The sequence below is a fragment of the Myotis daubentonii genome, chromosome 13 (assembly GCF_963259705.1).
Source record: "Myotis daubentonii chromosome 13, mMyoDau2.1, whole genome shotgun sequence".
Classification (NCBI taxonomy): domain Eukaryota; kingdom Metazoa; phylum Chordata; class Mammalia; order Chiroptera; family Vespertilionidae; genus Myotis; species Myotis daubentonii.
In genome coordinates, this window is record NC_081852.1 from 38,136,657 (window position 1) to 38,162,075 (window position 25,419).

General features: G+C 38.2%; 1 protein-coding gene across 11 annotated transcripts in view; it reads left to right on the forward strand.

Annotated features, from left to right (window-relative positions):
* The first annotated feature begins 2,102 nt into the window (after positions 1-2,102).
* Positions 2,103-25,419, forward strand: part of KIF20B (kinesin family member 20B) — a 62,158-nt gene continuing 38,841 nt past the window's right edge. For 7 of the 11 annotated variants that reach the window (XM_059662797.1, XM_059662804.1, XM_059662802.1 and 4 more), the window contains exons 1-16: positions 2,103-2,222; positions 3,757-3,806; positions 4,173-4,348; positions 10,483-10,569; positions 10,665-10,781; positions 11,502-11,640; positions 12,203-12,387; positions 14,683-14,719; positions 16,437-16,664; positions 18,060-18,171; positions 19,012-19,083; positions 19,688-19,834; positions 20,696-20,858; positions 21,410-21,697; positions 24,034-24,173; positions 24,461-24,599. In XM_059662797.1, coding sequence (XP_059518780.1) covers positions 4,202-4,348; positions 10,483-10,569; positions 10,665-10,781; positions 11,502-11,640; positions 12,203-12,387; positions 14,683-14,719; positions 16,437-16,664; positions 18,060-18,171; positions 19,012-19,083; positions 19,688-19,834; positions 20,696-20,858; positions 21,410-21,697; positions 24,034-24,173; positions 24,461-24,599 — 2,001 coding nt within the window. In that variant the 5' untranslated portion in view covers positions 2,103-2,222; positions 3,757-3,806; positions 4,173-4,201. Of the gene's footprint in view, positions 2,223-2,299; positions 2,319-2,488; positions 2,657-3,756; positions 3,807-4,172; positions 4,349-10,482; positions 10,570-10,664; positions 10,782-11,501; positions 11,641-12,202; positions 12,388-14,682; positions 14,720-16,436; positions 16,665-18,059; positions 18,172-19,011; positions 19,084-19,687; positions 19,835-20,695; positions 20,859-21,409; positions 21,698-24,033; positions 24,174-24,460; positions 24,600-25,419 lie in introns of those variants that run through there. The other 4 variants (XM_059662801.1, XM_059662798.1, XM_059662799.1 and 1 more) reach the window with 4 other exon arrangements.

Here is a 25,419-nt window from a genome sequence, read left to right on the forward strand (position 1 = left end):
CTTTTGTTCATTTTTACTCCTGGCCCTGCATCCTCTTCTTTACTCCAAACTGGTTCAACTCAAATATAATTATTTTGTGGGGGAAGAAGGCAAGCTGAGTGAGGAGACAATAGTAAGTTAGTGAGGGGAGAGAGAGGTAGATTATGGGAGATATAAATATCTATACAGGCAGTCCTTGGGTTATGTCGGACTTGACACACGTCATTTCGTGGTTATGTCACCATCTCCCATTTATTTATAAAAAAAAGTTCCATCATTTCGACGTATGTACATACGTGGTTTATGTTTTTTCATTATTTTTTTACCATAAGTAAAGGTCAGGAATTGTTGTCTTTTTTTAACATTTTTTTTTTACTATTTCATTTCATAACTGCTGTGTATGTGCTCCATGTGAGTGCCGTAGGTGCTTATGTAGGTGGGTTCCGACTTACAGCGAAAATTGCGTTACATCACGCCAAAGGAACGGATTTCCGACGTAATCCAAGGACCTACTGTATATATAAAAGGCTAATATGCTAAGTGTCCTTCCCACCATCTGATCAGTCGCTATGACACACACTGACCACCAGGGAGCAGATGCTCAATGCAGGAGCTGCCGAGATGCAGTGACCTGGCAGCAGTGGTTCTCAGGTGACCCACTCCGAAACCTGAGAGGAGGGAGCCCAATTCCTTGCAGGGCCCCCGTGATTCCACCTTTGGCTGTGGGATATGTTGTTGCTGGCCCGAATCTGGTTTACTGTACACTTGCATTTGCATTCCACACCCTGTATGACAGCCACTTTGCAGAGTGCCCTCTCGCACTCCGGGACCCCCTTGGGGGATGTCGGAAAGCCAGTTTCAGCCCAATCCCCACAGGCCAGGCCGAAGGACCCCACCTGCCAGAGGGACCCCACTCACCCCACAGATGCTCTTTGAGTCATGGTGTCACCCCAGGTGCGTCTGGCTGGGCCGGGGAGGGATGGGGAGAGGGGGAGGTTGGCTTCGTCCCCTCTCGCCCACTTCTGCCCCACGGGCCATCTTCTAATTAATTTCCTTTCAACGTGCACTAATCCATGCACCAGGTCACCAGTAGAATGACAAGGAAAGGAAGACAGTAAGTTCATTAAGCTACCTATTCTAAAAATGCCACTAACCAAGTAAAATAATTGAAAACAAGACCACATGTAGGAGAGTGGGTCTTAAAGTCAAATCAGCTGATTTTAAATCCCAGCTCCACCCATAATACTCTTATACCTTTGAGCACATTACTTAACCATAGGACCTCAGTTTCCTCTGAACCTGTCAGTACCTACCTCAAAGGGTTGTTCTCAGGATTAGTAAGACAATGCGTTTTATAAGCCTAGCGCCATGACTGGCACAAGGTAAATGAACGTTCAGTTAACGTTAGCAGCTGTTTTTCTTTGAAATGAAGTGCAGCAAGCAGGGGGAGACGACCTAAGTAGTAAATCCTTGTCATATGGCTGTAGTAACACCACACTCGCAAGAAGAGGATCCCTTTAAAGGAAGCAGAGAAGGATGTCCTGGCACTTAATTCTGGGCTCCGCAAGACCTTGCCTGTGCATGGAACTCAGATTGTCACCGTACAGCGCCTCACAGCGGTGGCTCTTTATATTTTAAATAGAAAGTGAAGAGAAAATGCTTTTAGACATCTTTTCTGGGAAAATTTTATTTCGTTCGTTAGGGCCGCTCTAGACGACAGGTAGGATCCTGCACCGAGAGAAGTGACCCTCGGGGTGCGGGCGGCGCTCCTCATAAGCGCCTCTCGAGACGCGGGTCCCGTTCTGCTGCACGGGGACCCCGCCATTCCTGGGCCCGTCCTAGGGGAGTCGCGGGGCTGCCTGGTGGTAGCGGCCTCACCTCCGGCCCCGGCCAGGTCTTCAGTGTCTCCAGGACCGTATCCCAGACCGGCGCCCGCACGTCGCGCCCAGCCCCGCGGGAAGCTCCGCCCTCCGCTGGCCGGCCCCCCACCAGCTCCTCCGCCCATTGGCCGCCCGGCGTTCGGAGGCCCGCCCCCAGATTTGGAAGCGTCTTCCGGGGGCGGGTGGGAAGCCTACTCCGCGAGACTGCGGCGCGTCCCGGCGTCATTAAGAGCCCCGCTCACTCCCAGCATTCAGTGCGGTGCCCTGGCCGCCATCGTTTGAATTTGAAAACACGTTTCGCCGTGGCGCTCCCAGGTCGAGGGGGCCAGGCTGCGCTTCCTCGCCGGTGAGGCGCTGGCCCAGGTGAGGGTGCGAAGAAGGAGGGGGGCGCCTGCGCACACGCCAGGCCCGAGGCGGAGGAACGGCTCTGGCGGTCTGAGCACCCGCTTAGGAGGCTCGGTGTGCCCCTGAGCGGACGCTCGGGAACTGGGTGCGCGATGGAGGGTTGCGCCTGAGTATCAGGGTTTAAATTTCGTCCCCCCCCTCTTGTTAGCTGAATGACGCAGGGGAACGTATTTAATCTTTCTGGGCCTCCGTCTCCTTATTGTTAAGTGGGGGTAATAATAATAGTACCCGCCCTTCAGGTTCTTGTGAAGGTAAAACGACATAGGTGAAGTTAGAAACAGGGCCGGTATACAGTAGGCACTAAGTGTTTGCAGGCATTAATATTTTCATTGTTGCCGCTGTTGTCGAGGCGTGGGCCTCTGTTGCCAAACCCTTTTTCCTGGATCAGCGAGGTGAGCACTTCGCGTGGCATCGGACGTGCCCTCTTTGGCGGGGGGGCCCTGTCGCGGTCCTCTCGGCATTTGTTTTCAGGCCGTTGTGGGTGCCTGGGGCTTGTCCTTTCGGGCTTTGCGGTGCCGAGCGGAAGGGGGTGTGTACGACGAGTTGCAGTGATTGCTACCTGTCATCCGCCAGGCTAGAAAGTTTCGGTTTCCCCCATCCCATTCCACCTCCTGGCCCCGAGATTCCTGCCTGTCGTAATTCTCTAATAATGTTCCTTGCCGAAGGACTAGTTAACGGAGTTCCTGGCCTGAAGTTACCCTTGCTAAAGGTGATCCCATTCAGGTTTGTTTTTGTTTATAAAACGAGGCAGCGCCCCGGTGGCGTGGTTGAGCGTCGACCTGTGAGCCTGGAGGTCGCAGTTGGATTCCGGGTCTGGGTAGAAATTTTGAGTTTGGCACCTCATTGGGTTTTTGCACTAACGTGCCTGGCCTGCTATATGGATCAGTGGGCAGGGACCATATTTGATTGATTGATATATCATCTCTGGGTGCCCAGGACTGTTTTCCTGAGCCGGAACCACAGTTTGGGAGTCCCTGACCTGGATATTTCATAATGTTGTCAAAAGAACAGCAGGGAGCTCTCTTTTTACTCTGGTATTATGCACCCAGTAGATTCTTGGTAAATGCTTGAATGTTAATACTTTTTTTCAGTTAAGGTTATCCCCGATTATATTAGTGACTTGATGTTTCATTTAGTTGTAATAGTTTACTGACGCATGGAATGATGCATTGACTGATGTGTCCGGTACTGTTTTGAATATGTCCACATCCTTTATTTCCACATACTTTATTTCCATTTTCGTTTGCATTATTTGGAAGAATTCAGTTGAAACGAATTGTCCAGGTAACTAAGTTGAACGCCTAAATGCCAAATCGTTACAAAGTCTGTAAGTAACGTTCTTTAGAAGACACTAAATAACTAAAATAACTCAAGGTTCTAATTTACGCCACCCTTACTATTTGATTTCTGAGAGGATTTCAGGCAGAAATAGAAATGTTTTATATTGTCTGACCTTTACTAATGAAATCTCCTTGGATGAATTTGCCCATAGGTGGATCATATGAATAATAGTTGAAGGCTGTTGTATTTGATTCAGAATCTGTAAGTAATTTGGTCTTTTGTCTTTCCCATGGGTCTTCATGTTATAGAGCAGGGGTGGGAAACCTTTTTTCTGCCAAAGGCCATTTGGATATTTACAACATCATTGGAGGGCCATCCAAAATTATCAGCTTAAAAATAAGCCTGCTATATTTGGTCAAACACTTAATTAACTCACCCCTAGTACCTTGGCAGAGCAGACCAAATGATTTCAGGGGCCTTGTATGGCCTGCAGGCTGGACGATCCCCACCCCTGTTATAGATGAAGCGTTTAATGTTTTCCTTCTCTGGAAATGTAGTTATATGGGGGAAGTATGGCTGGACTCAGACTTTTTAAACTCCATAGTCTTAAATGGTGCTTTATTACAGATGCCTAAAGAAGTTGTTATTCTTGCAGAATGGAATCTAATGTAAATAAGGATGGGGTGCCTAGACCATCTTATGTTTTTAGTGCTGACCCAATTGCAAGGCCTTCGGAAATAAATGTTGAAAGCATTAAGCTGGATCTCTCTCGTGAATTTTCCTTAGCTGCTTCAAGCACTGAGGTAAGTACAAGAAAAATATTATGTTTTCATAACTGAGTGGAAATATATGTGGTGCACACAAACTTGCAAACAGGTACGACTAGAGCAGACGTTGTGGTTTAGGGCAACCTTTTAAAGAGGACCAAAGTTTTGCCATCTTAAGATGAGCCTTTTGGAATATTGATTTTAAGTTGGTTATTAAAAAACAATGACTCAGAAAGAATCTTGAACCTCCCACTTTCCTGCCTAAGGTAATTTGGATGGAAAGGCCTGCTTCAGGAAGGGAATCTTAGCAAGTTTACCTTAAGGATTTTCACCTTAGCCTAATTTGAATTAAGTATGGTGGATAGGAAAGATCCAAGCTAGACCCCTTCCATGTTTCTGAGTTACTTTGCAGGTATTTGTTTGCTTGATTCCCCTTCAAAATCCCTGCCCCCCACCCCTTTCTTCTTTTTCCATGATGGCATATAAGCTTGAATTGCCCAGTGCCTCTTTGGGGTTTTCATATTATTATGGACCTTCAAATGTATATATGTATAATAGGCTTTGGACAGTTTCACCTGTCAGTCTGTCTCTGTTAATTTGATTTTTAGCCCAGCTAGGTGGGAAGAAAATTATTTTTTTTTTAGCCCTCACACTTCTTATCTCAGTAATTTTTTCACAATGCCTTAAATATAGAACAGTTACTTTTCAAGTAATAGGTCCCTATGCCCCTAGGAATTGCAGGCCTTACTTTAAAAAAAATTACAGGTTTTTAAAAGTTAAAATAATTCAGTAGTGTTTAAAAAATAAAAGTCCTACTTACTACCACTGTAATGTTTGGTTTGTGTCTTTGTAGACTTTTTGAGTCAGTCCATTTATATTCTCTTTGTTACCTTTCAGACTGTTAATTTCGATGCTTTAGAGAGATGTACTAACCCATTCTGGGTGGCATGGGTATAGACTATCAGGAATGATGGAAGGGAAAGGGGCATATAGGAACATAGATAAAAGAACAATGCTTATTTAATACTATCATGTGTCAGGGTCTTTCACTTTGACTCATCCTATATAATAAAAGGCTAATGTGCAAATTGACCGAAGGACAGAATGACTGGTTGCTATGACGCACACTGACCACCAAGGGGCAGACGCTCAATGCAGGAGCTGCCCCCTGGTGGTCAGTGAGCTCCCACAGGGGGAGCCCCGCTCAGCCAGAAGGATGTCTGACTGCCAGCTTAGGCCCAACATCCCCTGAGGGCTCCCGGACTTGGAGAGGGCGCAGGCCAGGCTGAGAGACCCCCCCTCTCCCCAGTGCCTGAATTTCGTGCACCGTCTAGTTTAAATCATAAAGAAAGAAAGGAGAAAAGGTAAGAAGGGACACGTGTTTCTTGGTTTATAATGAAATCATACATTATGTAGTCTTTTGTGTGGCCTTTTACTTAAAACAAGGGTCAATAAATAATAGCCTTTTCTTGTGTGTGTATTGCCTGTATTTGTAGTACTCATAAGCTAAGGATGGTTTTTACACTTTTAAATGGTTGAAGAAAAATCACAAAAAGAATGTTTTCTGATGTGAAATTTAAACTTCACTATCTATAAATAAATAGCCATATTTATTTATTTATTTTCTAGGTCTGTTTTGCGCTATAGTAGCAGAGTCAAGTAGTTGTGGCCATCATAATAGGGCCTGTAGAGCCTAAAATATTAACTGTCTGGCTCATTACAGAAAAAAATCTGCTGACCCCTCACTTAGCATGGTGTGTTTGAGACTCATCATGCATCATGTAACAGTAACTTGTTAGTTTTTATTGCTAAGTAGTAGTCCATTGTGCAGATATGCCACATATCTTTCCATTTACAATTTGATGCACTTTGGATGGTTTCCAGTTGGGGCCCTTACAAATAATGCTGCTGTGAACATTCATGTGGAAGCCTTTCTGTGAACTTATGCTTTCTTTTCTTTTGGTTAAATACTTAGGAATATAAGTACATATTTAACTTCATAAGAAAGTGCTAAATTGTTTTCCAAAGTGGCTCTACCAGTAGCAGCAGTGCAGGTCTCAGCTTCTCCAACTTCTTTGCCATTGCTTGGTAATTTAAAAAAAAAAAACATTTTTTTTTATTGATTTCAGAGAGGGAGAGAGATATAAACATCAATAATGAGAACCATAGATTGGTTGCCTCCTGCAAACCCCCTATTGGGGATGGAGCCTGCAACCTGGGCATGTGACCCGATCAGGAATTGAACTGTGAACTCCTGGTTCATAGATCGATGCTCAACCACTGAGCCACACCAGCAGGGCAACGCTTGGTAATTTTGTGAGTGTGTAATAGTACTTTTTATGGTTCTATTTTGCATTTCCCTAATGAGCACTTTTCAAGTAATTGTTGGTCATCTCTGTACCTTCTTTTGCAAAATGTTTCTTCAAGTCATTTCCACATTTAAAAATTAGGTTGTTTGTCTTATATCTGAGAGAATTTTATATATATACTAGAGGCCTGGTGCACAAAAATTTGTGCACTCGGGGGGTGGGGCCTAGCCTGTGCCCTCTCGCAGTCCGGGACCCCTCAGGGGAAGACCTCCTGCTGGCTTAGGCCTGCTCCCCAGGGGATTGGGCCTGAGATGGCAATCAGACATCCCTCTGGCAGCCCGGCAGCCCTCGGGGATGTCCACTTGCCAGCGGGGAGCAGGCCTAAACTGCAGTCGGACATCCTTAGCACTGCTGAGGAGGCAGGAGAGGCTCCCACCACCACCACCACTGTACTGGCAGCTGTCAGCCTGGCTTGTGGCTGAGCAGAGCTCCTCCCATGTGAGAGTGACCTGACCACCAGAGGGCAGCTCCTGCACTGAGAGTCTGCCCCCTGGTGGTCAGTGTGTGTCATAGTGACCAGTCATTCCCAGTCTTTCTGCTGTTAGGGTCAGTTTGCATATTATCCTGTTACTATATAGGATAGAGGCCTGGTGCACGGGTGGGGGCCGGCTGGTTTGTCCTGAAAGGTGTCCCTGATCAGGGCTGGGGTCCCGCTGGGGTGCCTGGCCAGCCTGGATGAGGGGATGATGGCTGTTGGCAGCTGGTCACACCCCCTTCAGGGTGGGCGTCCCCACTGGGGTGCCTGGCCAGTCTGGGTGAGGGGCTGAGGGCCGTTTTCAGGTTGGCGGGTGACTGAAGCTCCCAACCTCTCCTTTTTTTTCTTTTTTTTTTTTTATTCTGGGGTTTACTTACCTACTATGGCTGTCCCTGGAGCTGAGACCCGGCTTTAGCTCTGAGGCTCGGCTCCAGCTCTGAGACCTCGGCTGCTGAAAGTAGGTATCTGGGCTTTGTTTAGCTTCTATAATTGTAACACTGTTGCAACTCCAGCTCTGAGGCCCGGCTGGCTGAAAGCAGGGATTGTTTAGCTTCTATAATTGCAACAATGTTTCTTAGACTGCAGCTCAGAGGCCAGCAGCGGCAGGCAGGGAACCTTGGCTTTCTCCATCACTGGAGCAAGCAAGCCTCCTGTTCGCTTCAGGTGCCTGGGTGCTGGCTGCCATCTTGGTTGGCAGTTAATTTGCATATCCTGCTGATTAGCCAATGGGAAGGGTAGCGAAGTTATGGTTAATTACCATGTTTCTCTATTATTAGATAGGATTGTGTATACATATCCTTTGTCAGATTAATGGTGTCTTCATTAGCAGAGGTTTATTTTCATCTGGTAATGGTTCTAAATTTTGTTTTAATTGTTATATTTTGTTATCTAATTTTTTTTTATGATAGCACTTTTTATTTTATTTTTTTGTTAATCCTCACCTGAGGACACCTTTCCATTGATATTTAGAGAGTGGAAAGGAGGATGAAGAGACAGAGAGAGAGAAAGAGAGAAAGCCAGAGAGAGAGAGAGAGAGAGAGAGAGAGAGAGAGAGAGAGAGAAAGAGAAACATTGATGTGAGAGAGACACATAAATTGGTTGCCCCCTGCATGTTCCCCAACCAGGGACGGTGATCAAGCCTGCAACTGGGGTATAGGCCCTTGACCGGAATTGAATCCAGGACCCTTCAGTTTTCAGGCCTACGCTCTATCCATTGAGCCAAACCAGCTAGGGCTTGAACTAGTTTTTGTGTATAGTTGATATAGAGGTTCAGGCTGGATTATTTATTTATTTTAACTTCCATTCATTTAATTATTTCAGCATTATTTTTTCCTGTTAATTTGTTGTAAGTGCCTTTATTGACAATCAAATGACTATTTCTGGATTATTCTCTTCAATTGACCTATTTATCTATCCTTACAGCTATACTTCACTATCTATTTTTGTAGTTTTATAATAATTCTTTTTTTTTAATCCTTACCCGAGGAGTGAGGATATTTTTTCCATTGATTTTTAGAGAGTGACAGGGAGTGGATTCAGGGAGAGGGAGAGAGAGAGCGATAGGAAAGAGAGAGAGAGAGAAAAACGTCAACTGGTTATGTTGGGATTGAACCTGCAACTGAGGTGTGTGCCCTTGACCAGGAATTGAATCCACAACCCTATGGTCTATAAGCCGAGGCTCTAACCACTGAGAAAACCATCCAGGGCAAGTTTTTTTTATTTTATTTTATTTTTTTATTGATTTTAGAGAGAAAGGGAGAGGGAGAGAGAGATAGAAACATCAATGATGAGAGAGAATCACTGATCTGCTGCCTCCCTCATGACCCCCACTGGTGATCGAGCCTGCAACCAGGGCATGTGCTTCTGACCAGAATTGAACCAGGGACTTTTTAGTCCACAGGCTGAGGCTCTAACCACTGAGAAAAACCATCTAGAGCAGTGGTTCTCAACCTTCTGGCCCTTTAAATACAGTTCCTCATGTTGTGACCCAACCATAAAATTATTTTCATTGCTACTTCATAACTGTAATGTTGCTACTGTTATGAATCGTAATGTAAATATCTGATATGCAGGATGGCCTTAAGCGACCCCTGTGAAAGGGTCGTTCGACCGCCAAAGGGGTCGCGACCCACAGGTTGAGAACCGCTGATCTAGGGCATTTTTGACATCTGCATATATTCATAAGACCATCACTACAATCAAGTAGTGAATATCTCTATTACCCCTAAAAGTTTTCTTGCACTACCTTAAAATTCCTTCCTCATACCACACATCTAAGTTACTACTGATTAGTGTTCTGTCTACATCAGCGGTTCTCAACCTGTGGGTCGCGACCCCTTTGGGGGTTGAATGACCCTTTCACAGGGCTCGCCTAAGACCATCGGAAAACACATAAATAATTAATATTGTTTTTGTGATTAATCACTGTGCTTTAATTATGTTCAATTTGTAACAATGAAAATACATCCTGCATATCAGATATTTACATTATGATTCATAACAGTAGCAAAATTACAGTTATGATGTAGCAACGGAAATAATTTTATGGTTGGGGGGTCACCACAACATGAGGAACTGTATTAAAGGGTCACAGCATTAGGAAGGTTGAGAACCACTGGTCTACATATTAGTTTGTGCTTTCTAGAATTTTATATAAATGGAATCAAAGTTATGTGCTCTTTCATTTTTTGGTTGGGTTCTGGTTTCATTCTCTTAGAATAATTATTTTGAGTTTCATGCATATTGTGTGTAAAAGAAAGTGTCCATGGTATGGATATTCCACAATTTGTTTATCCATTCACTTGCTGTTTACGTTGTTTGGCTGTTATGAACAAAGCTCCCGTGTACTTTTGTATCGAAACCTTTGTATGGACATAATAATTGCATTTTAAAAATGAGGTAGGCTCATTTCTTCCATGAAGGAAACAGTAAAGAGGATGCTATATAGCAGAAATATTCTAAATTCATGATGGAATTGAGCATTTGGTTTGATAGGGGATTCTGGTTATTTGTGATTTATTCCAGAGTTCTGTGTTTTAGTGCTTTAGACTCTGTTACTAGTAAGAAAGGTTAGGATTTTATGGAAAAAATGGCTTATTGTAAACTTCAAGTGTAAATATAGAAGGTAGAGGAAGTTTTGCAATATTTTTTTTTAAGATTTGGTTTTTGTATATATAAAATGGTCAAAAATGAGAATCATTGTCCGCTTAGAGATTTTGTATAATCTCAGATTGATTGTTATATAACAGCCACTTTAAAGAAGGATAATCTCTGAAGAGTCACGTTTTGTATTTTTTAAATACAATTATTTTGTTCTTTATTTATAGGCAAATAGTTTGGAATCCAAAGATTATCTTCAGGTTTGTCTTCGAATAAGACCATTCACACAGACAGAAAAAGAACATGAGTCTGAGGTTTGTGTTGCATTATATCTTCATTAAATGGGCAAAATATAATTGTTTTTATTATTGTTTTTATTGTGGGATTATTTTTTATTTGTTTGTTCTAGGGCTGTGTGTATATGCTGGACTCACAGACTGTTCTGCTGAAAGATCCTCAAAGTATCCTTGCTCGGTTAAGTGAGAAAAGCTCTGGGCAGGTGGCACAGAAATTCAGTTTTTCTAAGGTAAATACTCATATGAATCTGAAGATTTTTCTTTTTCTTTTTAAAAATATTTTTATTGATTTCAGAGAGGGGGAGAGAGATAGAAACATCAATGATGAGAGAGAATCATGAATTGGCTGCCCGGGAATCAAACCTGGGACCCTTCAGGTCTGCAGGCCGATGCTCTATCCACTGAGCCAAACCGGCTAGGGCTGAAGACAAAGATACTTAGGTTAAATTGCTACATATTTGTATATAATTAGCTATATTTATCTTCTGCTTATGGAACTTAGATCTTAGGCACTAGTATTTTTTTCTCAAGGGTAGGACTCAAATTCCAGGTCTATAAATTTATATGTGAATAAATCACAGTTTAGTTCTTATAATAAATTTTTCCTAAAAAAATTCCCCCCCCCCCCCCCCAAATTCAGATGAAAACTTGTTCAGTTGGGTCAGAATTCTATCTTGAAAACTTTATCAGAGTAGGTAAACTATCAAGTTTACTTGTGAGAGTTAGGGATATGGCAACTATTTTAAGGATGAATCATAAAATGATTTAACATTTTTAAACATGAGAGATTCATTTACAAAAAGAAATAAATTTAAACATTTATCTCTGTCTTTTTTGGGGGGTTCTATTTCTCCTCTTCAGGATTTTCATATACACAGAGGTAGGGTAGAACTCACTGTGAATATTAACTTGAATTTTCTAAAAAGATTTGTTTTAAAATGCTTATTTAGGTTTTTGGTCCAGAAACTACACAGAAGGAATTCTTCCAGGGTTGCATTATGGAGCCAGTAAAAGACTTTTTGAAAGGACAAAGTCGGCTGATTTTTACTTATGGGCTAACTAATTCAGGAAAAACATATACATTTCAAGGTAAATTGCTTTGTTGCTTTTTTGTTGTTGTTAGAAAAAATGAAGTACTAATATCCACTCATATAATACTTGCATGTAATTATGTTTCCATTACCTAGTACATTTGCCCCATTTTTAATAGTAATGAATAATTGAATGTGTACTGCTGATGGCTTTTAATTCACATTGAGTTAAGTCATTTATGGAACTACTTTACCCATATGATAGAGAATTAGATGATAAAAATTCAGAAAAAACGATTGATGTGACATAGTGAATTGAGCATGGATAACCAGGCAACAACTTTGTTTCATTTTACTAGTATACTTTGTGATTATGGGTGATTGCAAATCTATGGCATAATCTGAATGTGAAATTTCAGGTTTTGCATCAAAACAGTAGTTGATAAAATGTCTATTATACAGTGAACCACAGTGATAAACTGAGTAATTCTTCACTTTCTCTCACATTTGTCTTAGCTGTTTACTTTTGTCTGTGGTGGCATAAAAGGAGCATTGGTAGTCCAGGGACGTCCTTGCTTTCTTAACTCTGAGGGAGTATAAAACAAAAATTCTTTTCACAGGCACAGAAGAAAATACTGGCATTCTGCCTCGAGCTTTGAGCGTATTATTTGATAGTCTTCAGGGAAGACTATATACAAAAATGAACCTTAAACCACATAGATCCAGAGAATATTTACGGTTATCACCAGACCAAGAGAAAAAAGAAATTGCTAGTAAAAGTGCATTGCTTCGGCAAGTGAAAGAGGTATGGAAGTATTTTAGTATGTAAATATATCAAAACCATGACCTACTATAAGCTCTTTAGTTTGTTTCAGCCTATATTGGAATATTTATGGTGGTGGTAGTTGTCTTGTCTTTTTGAGAAAAGTACTAAAAGCTTGTTTGAAGATATCTCTTCTTTTTCTGTTTTGTACATACAGCAGAAATGTTTAAGCAAAACAAGTGTAAATGGTTCTGAAATCTTTCTTGGTTGTTGTAGAAACACATTGTACTTACTATGCAATGATTTTAAAAATGTTTTATTTGTAAAAATGTTTTATTTAATATCTATATATTTTTAATATATTTTTAATATATTTTAATAGTATATTTTTAATATATATATACACACACACATATACACACACAAAATCTAAAAGGAGTATGAAAAAAAGTGTGAATTTCTTATAATTTCATTTTTGAAGAAAAAAACGACCATTAACAGATTGGAAAATATCCTTTATGATCTTTTTCTCTCTATTACAAAAATCTATAAACAGCTTTCTATACAGGGATGGGCAAAAGTAGGTTTACTGTTGGGAGTATGCGAAACAGAGTTTATTCTTGTATTAATTATTTTATTATTTATTTGTATTACAGTGTTAAACTTACTTTGCCCATATATGTATGTATGTATGTGTATATATATATATATATATATACACACACACACACACACGTATAGTATATGCACATATATATGTGTGTGTGTGTATATATGTGTGTGTGTATATATATATATATATATATATATATATACACACACACACACACACACACATACACAAAAATGTCATATATATGGTTGCATATATCTTTACAGGTAGGATATAGTCTTGTGTAAACAAAAATGAGATTTTACTATACATACTTTCTATAACTTGCTCATTTAATACATTTTAAGTCTCTTACTATCTTAATTCATGTGTCTCTTACCAATTAGGTTATGTTTTGATCTCTTATTTTTTGTCTCTTTCACCTCTGCCTTCTGAATTTTATGTTTTCAGAAATTTATCTTATTACAATTATTAAAAATTACTGACAGCGTTTATAAATATTATCAAAATATGGTGGGGATTTTCTTTTTTAAGATATTTAGAAATCAGGGTGTCAAGGTTGTAAAAAGTTGTTGATTAGTGGAGTTCACAGAGTTCATGATGATGGTCTGTGAAAGTAAAATAGAATATTAACAGAAATCATAGTGATGGTTAGAAAATTTCATAGATAATAGAGAAAATTAGTCATTCATAGTGAAAAAAATTTCCTAAGTCATTTCTATTTAAAACAAAATAGGTTTTTGCCTATAAAATTAAAAATGTTGAAAAATGAGTTATTTTCATATACTGATTATAAAGTGTGTTTCTAGAAAGCAATTTGGCAATACTGTTAAGAGTGAGAACTTAAATTTTTTTTATTACTTCTACCAATTAAGACTTAGGTATATACCTAAGGAAATGATTAGCATAAAGAAGAAAAAAAATTAAGATGTCTTGTTACTTTTAATGACAAAGCTTTGTGAGTAGTCTAAATGTTCAATAATAGAATAATTAAGTCATAAAACATTCAGTTATGCGGCCACCAAATGTTTACAAATAAATTTAATTATAGAGATTAAAAAAAACTTACAATGTAATAAGTGTGGAGAAAAGAATAGATGGGAATATATTGAAATATTAAGAATAATTGCCTCTGAGTGGCAGGGATTATATATGATGACTTCTTTTTTAATACTCGTATATAGTTTCCCAGATTTCTTTTGTGAGAATGTATTATTTAACTAGGAAAAAAGTACCTGGCCATCATGGCTCAGTGGTTGAGTGTTGACCTTTGAACCAGAAGGTCACGGTTCAATTCCTGGTCAGGACACATGGGTTGTGGGCTCAATCCTCAGTGTGGGGCGTGCAGGAGGGAGCTGATCAGTGATTCTCTCTCGTCATTAATGTTTGTCTCTCTCCCTCTCCCTTCTTCTCTGAAGTCAATAAAAATATATTTTAAAAAACCGAAAAAACTAGGAAAAAAGTTAATAGGCGGTTGGAGTGTTGTCCTGATATGCCAAGGTTTCAGGTGTGATCTCTGCTTAAGGTACATTCAAGAAGCAACCAATGAATGCATAAATTTCTCTTTCTCTCAAATCAAAAAAAAAAAATATTAATAGACAGAGGTCATTGAGTAGATGAAAGGTGTTTGGTTGTTGACTTATTTGGATAGGTAATTAATATATTGGTTATTTAATCTTAGCTAAAAATGTTTTTTAACTTATAAAAATATCTTTCTTTTTTAGGTTGTTATGCAAAATGACAGTTATGATACTCTTTCTGGTAAGGTTTCTTTTGTCACCTTTAAAATGATTATATTGCAAAGCTTTTAATTTTTGAAAAGCTTGTTATTTAATTCTTCAGTGACATAATAATACTTGGAAAATGGTACATAGCTATATGAACTGTCATTTACTATAAAGTTTATTTTGATTTAATATCACAGATACCCATTTCACTGGTTGTGACTTTCTTTCTCTTTTTTTATTTATTTTTATTTTTTTTTATTAAATCTTTATTGTTCAGATTATTACATTTGTTCCTCTTTTTTCCCCCCCATAACTCCCCTCCTCCCAGTTCCCGCCCCACCCTCCGCCCTCACTCCCCACCCACTGTCCTCATCCATAGGTGCACGATTTTTGTCCAGTCTCTTCCCGCATCTCCCACACCCCTTTCCCCCCCAAGAATAGTCAGTCCATTCCCTTTCTATGTCCCTGATTCTATTATAATCACCAGTTCATTCTGTTCATCAGATTATTTATTCACTTGATTTTTAGATTCACTTGTTGATAGATGTGTATTTGTTGTTCATAATTTGTATCTTTACCTTTTTCTTCCTCTTCCTCTTCTTAAAGGATACCTTTCAGCATTTCATATAATCCTGGTTTGGTGGTGATGAACTCCTTTAGCTTTTCCTTATCTGTGAAGCTCTTTATCTGACCTTCAATTCTGAATGATAGCTTTGCTGGATAAAGTAATCTTGGTTGTAGGTTCTTGGTATTCATCACTTTGAATATTTCTTGCCACTCCCTTCTGGCCTGCAAAGTTTCTGTTGAGAAATCAGCTGACAGTCGTATGGGTATTCCCTTGTAGGTAACTGAGTTTCTTTCTCTTGCTGTTTTTAAGATTCTCTCTTTGTCTTTTGCTCTTGGCATTTTAATTATGATGTGTCTTGGTGTGGTCCTCTTTGGATTCCTTTTGTTTGGGGTTCTCCACGCTTCTTGGACCTGTAAGTCCATTTCTTTCACCAGGTGGGGGAAGTTTTCTGTCATTATGTCTTAGGTTTTCAATATCTTGCTCTCTCTCATCTTCTGGCACCCCTATAATTCTGATGTTGGTACGCTTGAAGCTGTCCCAGAGGCTCCTTACACTATCCTCGCATTTTTGGATTCTTTTTTCATTCCACCCCTCCGGTTGGGTGTTTTTTGCTTCCTTGCATTTCAAATCATTGACTTGATTCTTGCGCTCCTCTGGTCTGCTGTCGGGAGTCTGTATAATATTCGTTATTTCAGTCTGTGTATGCTTAATTTCTAGTTGGTTCCCCAACATAACATCAAGGGTCTCATTAGTTTTCTGGTAGATCTCATTAAGTTTATCGGCGGCTTCTAAACAGTTCTTGAGAGACCTTAAAAGTGTGATTCTGAACTCTATATCTTCCATTGACAATTTTGTCCTGTTTCTTTGTCTCCGCATTTTGTTATGCTTTCTTGGTGCACCCCCTCGTGGTCTTTTTTTGGTTGTGACTTTCATGTTGAATTTAAATGTCCTTTACATTTACTTTCAGTTTAGACATTGGTATATTTTCAAAAAGAAAAGGGGAAGCCAAACTTCGGTTAATACAAATATTAGTTACATCTGCTTTGATCCAAAACTTATTTAACATTGCTGGTCAAAAGATTTAAAGTACTTAGTTTTCTTAGTAGGATTCTTGATCTATTCTGTTGTCTCATTTTTCAGTCAATTGTTTAATTTTGTGATTATTCTTTTTTATTTTTTGTAGGAAGTTTAACAAACTCTTTGAATATTCCTGAGTTTGAAGAATCTATGAAAGATTGTGAACAAGCTAGCTTCAATATGGATAATAACATAAAATTTTCTCTGTGGGTTTCTTTCTTTGAGATTTATAATGAGTATATTTATGACTTGTTTGTTCCTGTGTCATCCAAGTTTCAGAAGAGAAAGATGCTACGCCTTTCCCAAGATGTAAAGGGCTATTCTTTTATAAAAGGTATACTAATGGGTACTTATTATTTTATTGTTCTGAAGTAGCTTTTTAGGGTTTGTTATTAGCTATATGAAAGCAAACTGGAAATTGAAAAATTTATTACCAGTTATTAACATCAAGATAATAAGGGAAGTTTATGCTCTGCAAATATGTTTTGGTATGCTAATTAAACCTGAATACAAAGGGGTTTATTTTAATAAGTATTGTGTTTATTTGAGTATCATTGATGGAATTTTGAAAAATGGGAAAAGCTATTGATATTCACATTATTCTGTTGCTTTGTAATAGTGTCCAAACTTTGGGGATTCGGAAATGTTTTTGTTCTTCTACAGTGATATCTTTCCAACCTTTTAAACCACTACTCACAGTAGGAGATGCATACATATTGATAATATATGTATACAATATATTTACAACTCAGAAGTTTTATTATACTTACCCTTACTACAAGGAATGCACTTTGGTGTTTTCTGTATCCTACTTCCATTTTTATAAAATGCTGTTTATGAATATAAATAAATTTGATTTTATGATTCATTAGTGAGTTCTAACACAGCTAGGTAGTCTTGTAGGTTTAATATGTACTGTGTTTTGTTTTTCTTTTTTCTTTTCTGGATGTCTAATTCTAAGGAATCTTACCCGTTTTATTTATTTTTTACTTTTTATTTTTTATATATATTTTTATTGATTTCAGAGAGGAAGGGAGAAGGGAGAGAGAAATAGAAATACACGATGAGAGAGAATCATTGATTGACTGCCTCCTGCATGCCCTGCACTGGGGATCAAGCTAGCAACTGGGGCATGTGCCCTGACTGGGAATCAAACTGTGACCTCCTGATTTCTAGGTCAACGCTCAACCACTGAGCCAGGCTGGCCTGGCTCTTACTCAATTTTAATTTTCCCTTTGGGTGACTTTGTAAAATAACATTTACTTTGCGTGTCTGTATAACTTAAATACTGGAAAGTTATTTAAATGTCCTTTCTTTATATACCTCTTTTCTAATGGAATATGGAATAGTTGAGTTGACTCCACCTAGGGCATGTTATTAAAAGAAAGATTTCATTATATGTCTTTGGGAAAAGAGATTACAAATCCTCAATGAGATTACATTGTACAACAAATACTGGGTTTTTATTAATTGACTAGAGGCCCAGTGCACGAAACTCATACATGGGTAGGGTCCCTAGGCCTGGCCAGCGATCACGGCCGATCAGGGCCTTCCAGCTGCTGGCTGCTGGCTGCCGGCCAGGGCCTTCCTTCATTCCACGCCGCCCCCTGGTGGTCAGCACATGTCATAGCGAGCAATCGGTCTCCTAGTCGAACTCCCAGGGGGACAATTTGGATATTAGGCTTTTACATATATAGATATAGATATGTGTCCTATTTATTTTTTAAAGATCTACAATGGATTCAAGTCTCTGATTCCAAAGAAGCATATAGACTTTTAAAACTAGGAATAAAGCACCAGAGTGTTGCCTTCACAAAAATGAACAATGCTTCTAGTAGGAGGTAAGGAGTAAATCCTATGGTGTAAGCCTGAGGCACCCAGGTTATGCTAATGTAAATGCAACTAACTTAAGTTTAAAGTGGGCAGTAGGTTTTCTGATATGTTAAATGAGTTCATAGGCATAAAAACTGTAAAGAGTGCTAAACACATAAGATTATCAGGACTATTTCTTATTTTGACAAAGAATTTACTATATTTTTACTCTTTCTTTATATGATTAGGCTTAATATGTGAAGAGCTGTCTATAATGGAGGACTTTGTGTCTTTTCCAGTTAACCCATGAACACAAACACACTGTTAAGAGAGAATATCAAGGCATTAAAAATATGATATTTTGATGGGAGGAATTGGAGGGTGAGAGACAAAAGGAAATACTTTTAAGTAATGACATTTAAAACATGTCTTAAGTGTAAAAGAGCCTTGACCCCTCAGATAAGCCCTTATTTTGGCTAAATATATGCTTTGCTTTAGGTATATACTTAAAGAAGATTAGCTGTACATAATACTGCTTTAACTAATATGATCTTTGTAAGCAAATTGAGACTTTATTATAAATGATTTATGTTAGTAGAAGTTGGAATGTTAAGAGGAGCAGGTTCAAGGGATTTGGAGCTAAATGGAAGGTAAGATATTTGGTTTTAGACACACAGGTATATAAGTGGCATATAAGTGGCAGCAGAACACTGAATTAAAATACCTGCAAGCTAGTTGGGAAATGCAATGCTAGAGGTATGGCTAGTATTAGGGTATACGTAGATGTTGATTTAGATGCTTGTTTCTCATATTCAGAATGCAGAAATTAAAATGGAATATAACACTTGATCTTTGTATATTTCTTTTAGTCACAGCATATTCACTATTAGAATATTGCAGATTGAAGATTCTGAAACGCCTCGTGTATTGCGAGTCAGTGAGTAAGTTGAGCATTTTTGAAATTGTAATTATATATATACTAGAGGCCCAGCACACGATTAAATAGTGCGCGTGTAGGGTCCCCTAGGCCTAGCCTGCCATCAGGGCCATGTCCGCCGCCTGCCTCACACGCTCTGCAGATGCTGCTGGTGCTCCACTATGCTCTGGGGATGCTGCTGGCACACCCTGATGCCCCGCTGATGCTGCCGGTGCCCCAGGGGGAGGAGAGGAGCTCCAGCACCTCCTGGTGACCACTTATTTGGTTGTTATGGCGTCACTACCACAGGCCTTTTATGCTATAGATGTATATACATATATATATTTATATATATATTTAAGGTATTTTTTTATTGATTTCATAGAGGAAGGGAGAGGGAGAAAGAGGTAGAAACATCAATGATGAGAATCATTGATTGGCTGCCTTCTGCATGGCCCCACTAAGGATCGAGCCCACAACACCAGCATGTGCCCTTCACCAGAATCGAACTTGGAACCCTTCAGTCCAAAGGCTGACACTCTATCCACTGAGCCAAATCAGCTAGGACTGTAATTATTTTTAATTGTTTTAAAGAACTTTTAAAGTTTGTTTTATTTGTGTTTATTCAGATTGTCTTTATGTGATCTTGCTGGTTCAGAACGAAGTATGAAGACCCAGAATGAAGGTGAAAGGTTGAGAGAGACTGGGAACATCAACACGTCTTTATTGACTCTGGGAAAATGTATTAATGTTTTGAAGAACAGTGAAAAGTCAAAGTAAGTGTTGCTGAAAGTGTTATTAGCATATTAAGTGTTATATTTAAACTTTCAACTTCACTAGTTTTAGAAAGTTGTTCTTAACCTGTATGACTACATATAGATTATGATTAAAATACTCAGAGATTGCCCTGGCCTGTGTGGCTCCATTGGTGGGAGCATTGTTCTGTGCACTAAAGGGTGGTGGGTCGGATCGCTGTCCCGGCATATGCCCAGATTATGGGTTGGATAGCTGGTTGAGGTGTCTGCGGGAGATGGCTGACCAATGTTTCTCTCTCACATCATTTCTCTCCTCCTCTCTAATATAAAAAATAAAATACTTGGAGATCTTGGGCTAAAAATATTATAGAAATAAAAAAGCATCAATTCATGCCAGTGACTCTTCAAGTAACCACAATTTTTTTTCATACTAAATATGTATCAATAGACATTTTGTACAGTACGCTTTTCTAAAATCACTTTATTCTTACTAGTGCATTGTATTATTCTAGATGTGATAGGTTTCTGTATTAACCTTTTAGGCTGAGTAACTTCTAAATCAGCCTTCATTATTTTGGTCTAATCAAGGTGTTTCATGGCATATATTTATAATTGCTCTATATTAAAGAACACAATGCTGTTGTGTGGTTTTTTGTTTTGTATTTTAACATTTTACTCTAATGGGTTGTTTTTACAAGTAGTAGTATTATTAATAGTAATTTAAAGAAAACAACATAAACAGAAAATGTTACACATAAAACTAATCACTAGCCTAGAATTAAGTCCATTATAGTTAGGTTATCTATTTCTCTGTAAAATTTATCAACATCCTGATTTAATGGGATTTGCTTTAACTTAAAATTATTTGAATTTTTTCCGTAGGTTTCAGCAGCATGTGCCTTTCCGGGAAAGTAAACTGACCCACTATTTTCAAAGTTTTTTTCATGGTAAAGGGAAAATATGTATGATTGTCAACATCAGCCAGTGTTGTTTTGCCTATGATGAAACACTCAATGTGTTGAAGTTCTCAGCCATTGCACAAAAAGTAAATATATTCATACTTCTATAGAATCTATTAAACCTCTTATTAGAATATTAATGATTTTTTTTCTTAGGCTAGATAATTATTTTGCACTTATAACTGTAAACCTAAGAAATAATTGAAAATTGAAAATGTAAATGTTTGACCAAGTAGGAGGATGTGGGTGAAAATAAAAAAGTAACTCCTGCTAGGATTAAAATGACCTCAATAGTAAGTGTTAACTTAATCATAGGCACCTTTTACAAAATATGAGTACTATTCTTGGAATGAATTGTCTGCTTTTCCATTCTGTTTCATTTAGTGACTAATTGGGTAGCTTCCTGCTAGGAATAGTACTAACAACCTAGTAAACTTACTTATAGCGTACATGTATAATTAGCTTTTTTGTTATCAGAATGTTCATTTAAGGATGTGAATTCCTTCTTGAATATTTGTTTGTGTAGGTCTTATTTTAAACACTCTAGTTGTCATTTTACTTAATATTTATAAAATTATTTTTTAGTGGTCGGTTCTTGCCTTTTCTGTTTTAAATGTCACATTGGATATTTTAACAGGTTTGTGTTCCAGACACTTTAAATTCCTCTCAGGAGAAATCACTTGGACCTCTCAAATCTTCTCAAGATATGCCATCAGACAATAATTCAGATAATAAAATATTAAATGTAAAAAGATCTACGATTTCTTGGGAAAGTAGTCTGGAAGATCTGGTGGAAGATGAAGATTTGGTTGAGGATCTAGAAGTAGCTGAAGGAAACAGAAATGTGGAGACTGAACTTACTGATGAAGAGCTAGATAAAACATTAGAGGAAGACAAGGCTTCCATTAGCCATGAGGAGAAGAGAGTATGTATTAAGAACTTAAACTTCTAAGCTTGGCTTATTATTATTCTGAAGTTAGAGTCAATAATATTTAAGGCTTCCTCCTAATTTTTTCCAGTAGCACACTAAATTTTTGTATCTCAACTTTATATTTTGGAAAATTTCAAAACTACAAGAAGACTAGTACAATGACTATCCATTTACACTTCACCTGGATTTGCCATTTGTTAACATTTTACTATATTTACTTTAATTCTTTTTCTAAGAGTATTTGAATGCACATTTTTTTCCTCTGTAGCATTTTTTAAAAAAATATATTTTATTGATTTTTTACAGAGAGGAAGGGAGAGAGACAGAGAGTTAGAAACATCGATGGGAGAGAAACATCGATCAGCCGCCTCCTGCACATCTCCCACTGGGGATGTGCCCGCAACCCTGGTACATGCCCTTGACTGGAATCGAACCCGGGACCTTTCAGTCCGCAGGCCGACGCTCTATCCACTGAGCCAAACCGGTTTCGGCTCCTCTGTAGCATTTGAAAGCAAGATTCAGACATAATGATGCCTTATATGTACTTCAGCATATATTTCTTAAGAACATGGATATTTTTCTTATGATGAGAGACCATTTTCATGCCTAAGCAATTTAATACTGCTATAATAGTATAATCAATCTATAATATTGTCCACATTGAGATTTCTCCAGCGGTTCCAATATGTCTTTTATAGCCACTTTGTATTTTTAATTATTCTAATATAATATAGCATAGATATTTTTAAAAAGTTGAGCTCAATTTAGAGTACCCCCAATCTGGATTTGTCTGATTATTTCCTCATGATCCGGTTTGATACTTTGGGCAAATCTATTATATAGGTGAAGTTGTGAAATTTCCATTGCAGCGCATCAGGAGACATGTGATGTTTGATTTCCCCATTCTTGGTGATGCTAATTTTTTTAGTACATTTTATTTCATTTCAGAGAGGAAGGGAGAGGGAGAAAGAGAGAGAAACATCAATGATGAGGGAGAATCATTGATCAGCTGCCTACTGCACGTCCCCTATTTGGGATCGAACCCACATCCCTGGCATGTGTCCTTGACCAGAATCGAACCTGGGACCCTTCAGTCAGCAGGCTGACACGAGGCACTGAACCAAACCACCTAGGGCAGTGATGGCGAACCTATGGCACGCGTGTCAGAAGTCACATGCGAATTCATTTTTTTGGTTGATTTTTCTTTGTTAAATGGCATTTAAATATATAAAATAAATAAAAAATGTAAGTCTTTATTTTACTATGGTTGCGAATATCAAAAAATTTCTATATGTGACACGGCACCAGAGTTAAGTTAGGGTTTTTCAAAATGCTGACACGCCGAGCTCAAAAGGTTCGCCATCACTGACCTAGGGCATGATACTAAGTTTTGCTCACTTGGTTAAGGTACCGTGTTTCAGATCTCTTCATTGTAGAAGCATGTCATCTGTGACATACACACTTTGAGACCGAGTGCATATCTTGTTCCCCAGTATCTTTTTACGCAATGATTTTAGCGTACTCCTTCCAACTTCTACTTTGCAGTCTTAAGTACAGATGCTCAAAATGTCTACCTAGTATCAAATATTCTATTCAAAAACCTGAATTACTTGATTCTCTTATATTTTTGGTAAATAAGGTTTTAGGTTTAATAGCCTCTGTCCAAATGCAGTAACCTGTGTTCATGGGTGTGCTTTAATGGTGTTAACACATCTCACATCATAGCACTTTTTTGGGCTGTAGAAGTCCAAGTAGATGGACAATATAATGTGTTAAATACTCATTTTAATAATTTACTTCAGTGTCCTTGAAAGTCATCCTTGCACCTATTTTGGAATTGAGAATGAAGACTGCAGATGCTACTGGTTCCAGTTTTTCTGGTCACTATATGATTGGACCTCACTTGTCTTGAGTTTCTGTAATGTAGTATTTCCCTGTGATAAAAGAAGCCATTAATAGTCTTATTTTAGTTTGTAGTAATTTATTATTATTATTATTATTATTATTATTATTATTATTATTATTTTCAGAGAGAGAAAGGAGAGAAGAGATAGAAACATCAATGATGAGAATCATTGATTGGCCTCCTCCTGCATGCCCTCTATTGGGGATTGAGCCTGCAACCCACGCATGTTCCTAATATTTGAAGCATCCCACTTGATTTTTCAAGTACTAAATCTGCAAAGAAATAATTTCCAGTGTGAATATGATTACTGCTAAAAGGATGCATAATCATAATTGACTACATGAAAAGAGTTTTATTTTAAACACTTGGACAATATTTCTCTTGGGATATATTTTATTAGAATTTTAATATTTATATGTTTTAGAAACTGTTGGACTTAATAGAAGACTTGAAAATAAAGCTAATAAATGAAAAGAAAGAAAAATTAACATTGGAATTTAGAATTCGTGAAGAAGTTACACAGGAGTTTACTCAATATTTGGCTCAACGGGAAGCTGACTTTAAGTAAGTTATTTCTTCTATGTCCTGGTAAAAATTGAGAATTTTATTCACTTGTTTTATTTTTTATTTTTATTTTATTTTTACTAATTTTATATTAGGTGGCTTCTGAATTCTCACCTTTATAGTTTTGAAAAATAGCTGTTACTAAACTCCATGATGATTCTGAATTACACATGAATAATTACTTAAATCTGCTTTTAATTTATAATGTCTTTAATCTTAGAAATTTAAAACAAAAACACAAAGTAGGGCTTTTTGGTTTTTCATTGGAATTCATTTGTGTTATGCAGGGAAACACTCCTTCAGGAACGAGAGATATCAGAAGAAAATGCCGAATGTCGTTTGGCTATCTTCAAGGATTTGGTTGGTAAAACTGACACTCAAGAAGAACCAGTAAATCAAGATTGTGCCATGAAAGTTGAAACTAAAGTATGTTAACTGAAATATTAAAGTATTGAGGATTTTGGTACCAGGATTTAGTGTACCACATCAATGATGTGAAACATTAGTATAGTTTAGAATTAAAAACTTACTGTATAGCTTTTTAAAATTAAATATTCTTTGTTAGAAATATAAGGACATATCGTTTAACTATAGCTGTTGGAGTTGAAAAATTTGTATATCTGTTATATTTATATCTCATTTTGGTGTTGCTTATAGGTAGGTAGGTTCCTTTTTGTCTGATTATGGGGTACCCCTCAGATTTGTCTTAAACTGAAAGAATTTTAAAGTTATACAGAGCCTAATGGTTCATTTACTTACTGCTCTGATTAAAACAAAAACATTTATGTGTAAAGAGGATTGCTCTTGCTAGCCAGCCAACCATTCCCTACTTTTGAAGAAAACATTATGTCAGGGAGACATAATGCTGCTTTGACAGCAAAAGCCTGGACATCATGAACACAAGCCCCCAGATTGAGTAATTAAATAAAACAAGCCCTGGCTGGGTGGCTCAGTTGGAACATCGTCCTGTACACCAAAAGATGGTGGGTTCAATTTCAGCTCAGGCGCATGAGGCAGCCGATCAATGTTTCTCTCTCAGATGGATGTTTTTCTCTCTCCTGCTTCCTGTCTCTAAAATCATCAATAAAAAATAAAATAACAACAACAACAAAAAACCCCCAAAGGGATGTGATCAATTTCAGCTTCAGTGGAAAAAGCAGAAAAGAATAATGTTTTCTTCAAATAGTAGGGAATGGTTGGCTGGTTTGGGTCTTGGTCTAAGCTGGGAAAATGGAGCTTTGTGTTC